This window comes from Palaemon carinicauda, chromosome 28 (genome assembly GCF_036898095.1).
Source record: "Palaemon carinicauda isolate YSFRI2023 chromosome 28, ASM3689809v2, whole genome shotgun sequence".
Classification (NCBI taxonomy): Eukaryota; Metazoa; Arthropoda; class Malacostraca; order Decapoda; family Palaemonidae; genus Palaemon; species Palaemon carinicauda.
The window spans coordinates 77109283-77116782 of NC_090752.1; the positions used below are offsets into that span (position 1 = coordinate 77109283).

At 38.4% G+C, this 7500-nt stretch overlaps 1 protein-coding gene across 3 annotated transcripts in view; it reads left to right on the forward strand.

The window, feature by feature from the left end:
* The first annotated feature begins 3755 nt into the window (after positions 1 to 3755).
* The window catches only part of LOC137621671 (uncharacterized), a 5214-nt gene continuing 1469 nt past the window's right edge, over positions 3756 to 7500 (forward strand). Inside the window, exon 1 of one of the 3 annotated variants that reach the window (XM_068352174.1) lies at positions 3756 to 7310. In XM_068352174.1, coding sequence (XP_068208275.1) covers positions 3924 to 7310 — 3387 coding nt within the window. In that variant the 5' untranslated portion in view covers positions 3756 to 3923. The remainder of the gene's footprint in view (positions 7311 to 7500) is intronic. The other 2 variants (XM_068352175.1, XM_068352173.1) reach the window with 2 other exon arrangements.

The window sequence follows — 7500 nt, forward strand, 5'->3', positions numbered from 1 at the left end:
ACCTTGCCTCTGCCTTTCATAAACGGCCTTTAAACCTTTTACCATCAAGAGAAATTGGAACGACATCATAGTCACGTCAGTGAAAGAAGAATGACAGTGCAAATGTGTTAATTAAAACTACGGCAACGATGCTCGTTCCATCGCAGGAACAACTGTGTCCATTTCATACCAATAAGTTGATTTCGTTATCTGGAAGACAGTACTACATTGGATTCCTCTCTGTTACGACTGATTATTCCTTTACCTACTCATACACCGAATAATCTGGCCTATCCTTTCCACATTCTCGCCTGTCTTCATACACATGGAACACTAAGGGGTTAACTAAAGCAATGTAATTGTTCTATAGCTACTTTCCTCTCGGTAAGGGCAGAAGAAACTCTTTAGCTATAGTTACTGGCTCTTCTACGAGAAGTACATAACAAATCAAACCATTGTTTTCTAGTCTTGGGTAGTGCCATAACTTCTGTACTATGGTCTTCCAATGTCTTGGGTAAAAGTTTCCTTGCTTGAGGGTACTCTCAGGCACACCATGTTTCCTTATTTCATTTCCTCACCGTGCTATTTTCCCCTGTTTGAGGCCTTGGAATTATAACCTGATGCTTTTCAACTAGGCCAGGGCTCTAGCTTAGCTAAAAATAATAATAATAATAATAATAATAATAATTATATACTCCAATGGAAAAACATCAACAAGATCCTTCCTTACTGTAGAAACGTCAATAATGTCTACTACAGAGTAAGAAGGTTGGAAAAACTCCGAACCTTTGTAAAGTCGGAGAAATTGAAATCTTTAGACGAATGACTATAACTAACTATAGGGTTCCATTCCGTTTTCAGGACAATGCCAATTCCGTTATTACAGTAAGAAGAATGTAATTTTGTCAAAGCGATAACAATGACCTCTCCTTTGTCTGGAGGTCAACTACACCATGCCGTTGTAGGCACAAACAACATCTATTACAGAGTAGCCACAACAACGTCAAATTCCGTTGTCAGGGAAACAATGTTGATTTATTTGCAGGAATGTTGCTGAATCCGTTATCAGGACGGCAACCGTGTATATTCTGCTATCATGGGCTGTAAATGCGCAAATATCCTCACGTGTAGGAACCCGAATAAAAACAAGAATTTAAAAAAAATTACAAAAAATCTAAAATATTTTCTTTGGGTTTATCATCATTCTTATTAGAAAGCAGAGCCACCATTCAAGTGTAGTAAACTATCACCTCTGTATACAAAATTCTTTTCATAAAAATATCTTTATAATAACTTTCAACTGTAATTCTCTCAATAACGATTTTCAATGCTCAATAATAATGCAACAAAATTCTTCATACGACGCGTTTTTTTTAATGGTATTCCAAAATGGAAACTGTTCCTCTCAACGGATTCCCTTTAACGTAAGATGGATCCCGGAAATTTAATTAAAATCTTAATATTGCGGCCTATATTATGATGGGAGAGATGATATGAAGATATAAGCATAGAGAGAGAGAGAGAGAGAGAGAGAGAGAGAGAGAGAGAGAGAGAGAGAGAGAGAGAGAGATAGGATTTATATATGGGACCATTAATCACTCTAAACGTCCTAGATTTAATTAATGTTCAAACGCACATATCCATTTCCAGCCGCGTACATCTGAGCGAAACTTAAGGAGAAATTACATTATTTATTTAAGGAGATACAGAAGAATGAAGTAGTGTCACCGAAGGGTTACTTGCTTGTCTCATCTCCAAGAGGAAACGATGAATTGGCTCAAAATCTAGCGAAGTGTATATTATATATATATATATATATATATATATATATATATATATATATATATATATATATATATATGTATATATATATATGTATATAATAAATATATATATATACACACCATATATATATATATATATATATTTATATACATACATATATATATATATATATATATATATATATATATATATAGTATATATATTTATATATACATATTGTAATGTCCTAACATATTTCTAATTGTTACCCTTTATATTAAGCCTCCACAACCGCCATCTGTTGTTTGGTTATGTCTCCAGACTTATATTTTAGTCCTTGTCTTCCTAGCACCGCTAGTGAATTATTGTAAAATTACTTGTTATTTTTATTGTTGATCCTTGGGAAAACTGACTTAACAGCTTTCCATGCTTCGGTAAGGGGAGAGCTCCTTAACCTTTGGTGGTGAATACTTGTTTCTTAATTTAAAGCATTGTAATATTGTGCTATTCTTTATAGTGAGAAGGGAGTAATATACTTTTGATTGTACTAATGGTTGTATCTATCCTACGGTAACCATTGAGGCATATAATAATTGTTCGATCACGAGTGTCAACTAAAAATAGAAAAAGGTTAACATCAAGGAAAAACGGAAATTCATTACAGTGGGGGCCTGTCCGGGATATGAAGTGATATGAAGTGATATGATATGATATGATATGAAGTGAAGTGAAGTGAAGTGAAATGAAGTGATTTAAGCTCGTTAGTATAGTGATCGAATTTAGTGAATTTCCGTTAGTGTACAATCAATAGATATACCTCCACCGTTGTTGAGCTCTCCCTTCTACGATCAAGGTGCCGTATTGTATACGTCATCGCAAGTATTACTGATAGTTTGGAGGAAGTGCAGCGCGAAGGAATCGGTACTTAGTCTCCGTTCTGTTGCCTTGACGTTGCCGACTATCGCATTTTTTTGCGTTCCTCAGTCACCCCAGACGTATAAGAATGCTTCTGGATTAATTTCCTTCATAGGGTACCCATCCCCCTCTTGCCGATTGTTTGGAGGAAGTGCAGTGCAAGGAATCGGTACTTAGTCGCCGTTCTGTTGCCTTGACATTGTCGACTGTCGCTATTGCGTTCTTTAGTCACCCCAGTCCATATTGGAACACTTAGGGTAACCATCCCCTCTCATCATTCAGGGATTAATTTCCCTCAGGGATTACTGTCCCTCTTTTACAGAATACGAGAACCCAGGAACGCGTTTTCCTAGTGCTTTAAGTGAGTTTCGTGAAATTTATTTTGTATAACCTCAGTGTGCGTTCCTTAGTGTATTTTACATAGCAAAGTGATAGTTTAGTGAAAGTGACGTTGTGCAACCTCCAGTGTGTGTTAAGTGGTTCTTGTATATTTAAGTGAATTTTTGTGAAAAGTGACGTTAACTAGTGCATCGTGCGGTTGTTACTCATAGTTTCGAAAAAACTTAGTGACTTGTGTGTTTATGATTTCGTTAAGGTAACGTTAAGTGGCAGTTTTGACTATTAGTGTATATTTCTTTAAAGTGGTAATATATTCATACCCGTGACAGTAAGTGTTAGTGATTTATTGACAAAGTGTTTTTGATTCGGTGATTTAGTGACGTGTTATTGTTTCGGTGATTTAGTGACTTGTTATTGTTTCGGTGATTTAACGACGTGTTATTGTTTCGGTGATTTAACGACGTGTTATTGTTTCGGTGATTTAACGACGTCATGTTTTTGATTCGGTGATTTAGTGAAGTGTTTTTGATTCGGTGATTTATTGAAAGTGTTATTGTTTCGGTGATTTAACGACGTGTTATTGATTCGGCGATTTAGTGACGTCATGTTTTTGATTCGGTGATTTAGTGAAGTGTTATTGTTTCGGTGATTTAGTGACGTGTTATTATTTCGGTGATTTAACGAAGTGTTATTGATTCGGTGTTATTGATTCGGTGATTTAACGGAAGTGTTATTGATTCGGTGATTTAGTGACGTGTTATTGATTCGGTGATTTATTGCCCTAGTACTTAAGTGATTCAGTGAATAGACCATGAAGGGATATTAATTTAATAATTCTGCGGTTTAGCCATTGGTGATTCAGTGTTTTAGCGATAGTGATTCGGTGACAGTGACAAAGTGCTCGTAGTGGATCAAAAGTGCTTTTTATGATCCACCATGTCTTTAATGCAGGGAAGTTTTTTGAGGACCCTCGGGGGCACCTCTTATCGTTGAGAGATGCCAAGAAAAATGACTTGCGAAAGATTGCTGAACAAGCAGGGATTCCTGTATTGCCCTCCATGGTGAAAGCAGAACTTCTGGGTAGAGTTTTGGATTTCCTGGTAGCCAAAGCTTCCGTTTCATCAGAAGAAACTGCTCCCCTTCGGCCCCTTACGTTAGGGAGAGGTGAAGCTAAGGCTATAGAGGATCCAGAATTGATGAAGCTCAAGTTGCAGCTTGAATTGGAGAGAGAGAAAAAGGCAACTCATCAAGCTGAATACGAGCAGAAAGAAAGGATGATAGCCTTGGAACGACGGGAAAGAGAAGAAAAGATACAAATGGAGAGACAACTGGCCAGTATCAGGTTGAACGAGAAAGGCAAAGAGAGAGAGCTTGGCGAATGTTTTTCCCTCACTAAGGCTCTTAAACTACTACCACCGTTTGATGAAAAAGAACCAGACGTGTTCTTTGGTATTTTTGAGGACACAGCCACAACCTTGCATTGGCCAAAAGAACAATATGTTCTACTCATTCGGAGTGCACTGAAAGGTAAGGCTGCTCATATAGCTTCGCAAATGTTAGAGGAACGAGATTACTATGTCCTAAAGAAAGCTGTCCTTGATGCCTATACCATTACAGCTGAAGGGTATAGGCAAATGTTCAGGAACTCCATCAAAGGAACCACCCAAACTTATTTGGAATTGTTTCAGGTCAAATTAAAACAGTTTAGAAAATGGCTAGAATCTGAAAACATAACTACCTTTGAACAATTACAGAACTTAATGGTACTAGAGGAGTTTTTGAGGAGAATTCCTTCCAACATTTCTATGTACATCAGAGAACGGCAGGAGAAGGAGGGTAAGAAGGCGGCTCTTCTTGCTGATGAATATCACCTCATCCATAAGGTAAAGAAACATAACTCTACAGATCAGGCAAGTATAAATATTTATTGTTCCTTTTGTAAACAGAAGGGACATGCCATTAAAGACTGTCCTAACCCCCGATGTCAATTTTCTAAGGTTATGCAGCCTTCTCAGCAAACAGCAGGGAACAGACCAGAGACTACTCAGAGCAAAAACCAAAGAAGGATTGCTCTCCATTGTTCTCAAGTCACAAATGACTTCTCTGATTTCCTTTGCTCTGGTACTGTCAATAATTACCCTGTAAAGTTGTTAAGGGACACAGGATCGTCACAAACTATAGTAAGTGGTAAATTGAAACCTCTGACTCAGCCTACTAATAAATATGTTACCATCACTGATCTATCCAGTAAATTAGTGTTACCTCTGGTTAATATGCATATAGATTGCCCTTACTTTACTGGAAGAACCGAAGTAGCCTTACTGGATAGAGAATTGCCTTGTGAGAAAGCTGATATTCTGTTAGGAAATGATTTAGCTGAAGGAACTGTCTTACCTAATCTCATTATTTCTCAACCAGGGTGTGTTATAGAAAATGAGCAGAACCAACAGGAAGTTCTACCTTGCCAAGCCACCACTCGTTCTGCTGCTACTAAAGCTGCAATTGGAGTTCCCACTGATGACGACACCTCAAACTCCTTACCAGACTTGGTTGGTCTCCATCATGATGAATTCGTCAATCTTCAGAGATCAGATGATAGCCTTAAGGGATGCTTCAATAAGGTTGAAAATCCCTCGGATAAGAGCCATAAGTTACCCTTATTTTATCTAGAGAATAATATCCTCATGCGTCATTACAGGTCTCCTACACTGACTGAGAAAGACTCGTGGCGAGACTGTCATCAACTGGTTGTACCTGGCAGCCTCCGATCTTCAATCATGAAATTAGCCCACTCTGCTGAGAGTCATCTAGGCATCACGAAGACATACAGGCGCCTCCTAGAAGATTTCTACTGGCCCAGAATGAAGATGGACGTAAAGAGTTTCGTAGAGAGGTGTCATGTGTGCCAAGTTACCGGAAGACCTAATGAAAAGATACCACCAGCCCCTCTAGTGCCCATTGTGGTCCCTAGTACACCTTTTGATAAAATAATTATAGATTGTGTTGGGCCTTTGCCAAAAACTAGCCGGCGTAATGAATATATACTAAGTGTTCTTTGCCCCACTACTAGGTTCCCTCTAGCATTTCCACTTAAAAATATCTCTGCTAGAAACATTATCCAACAACTGATAAAAGTTTTTACATTGTTTGGTTTTCCTAGGGAACTTCAATGCGATAGAGGTACCAACTTTACCAGTACTTTGTTCCAGAGTGCTCTCCATCAATTTAATATATTTAATGTTCTCTCTTCAGCCTATCATCCTCAATCCAATGGGGCCTTAGAGAGAGTTCATCAGACTCTAAAGAACTTGCTACGACGATATGGAATGGAAACGGAAAAGGAATGGGATGAAGACATCGACTTACTTCTGTACATACTTCGAAGCGTGCCAAATGAGTCTACAGGAGTTTCTCCATTTGAGATGATGTTTGGACGAAGACCCAGGTCAAACCTCAGCATGATAAAAGAACAGATACTAAAAGGTTCTAGGAAAGAAAATCAGGTAAGCCTTCCCCAATACTTGAAGTCCTTGGAGGAGAAGTTGTTGCACATCCATGCCTTCGCTCGAAAGAACTTGCAGCATGCTCAAGAGCTTATGAAGGATAGATATGATAAGAAGGCAAAGGTAAGAGAGTTTAAGTGTGGAGATAAGGTGCTGGTATATCACTGCGTACCTGGCTCTCCATTGAGAGAGAAATTCATGGGACCTTATAAGATTATCAGGCGAACCACAAAAACAAACTATGTTATTGCAACTCCTGATAGACGTAAGCCAACTCAGCTTGTACACGTGAACTTAATAAAACCCTATCATGAATCTACCACAGGTATAGTTAATCATGTAATTCATGACTTTAAATCTGCCAAGCAGAGTTTGTCACTAACGCCTCTTAATCACAGGTCACAGAATGAGATGCAGAATGAGGTGCAGACTCCTACCAAGGTTGGTACAGACGTGAGCCACGAGGATGACGAGACTGATTTCAGTGTAAAGTCGACTTTGTCTTGGAAGGACATGAACAATTCGGAAATTCTAAAGTCCCTTCCATGGTTCCTAGACTGTTCACCAAATCAAAAGAAAGACTTGAGTATACTCATTAGCAAGTATGCATCAATTTGTTCAGATAGGCCTGGAAGTTGCACCAAAGTAAAGCATGATTTAGTACTAGAACCTAATACAAACCCCATCAGACAATCTTTTTACAGGGTATCTCATCGCCATCTGCCTATCTTGAAACAGGAAGTGGAATACCTGCTGGAACATAACCTCGCTAAGCCCAGTACATCCCCATGGGCTTCTCCATGCATTCTGGTAAGGAAAGCCAACAATACCTACCGTTTGTGTACTGATTACAGAAAACTTAATTTAAAGACTGTAAAAGACTCTTACCCGTTGCCCAGAATAACTGATATAATAGATTCTGTCAGTAATGCCAAATAAATAACTCAAATAGACCTTCTGAAAGGCTACTACCAGATTAAGCTAACCGAAAGGGCCAAAA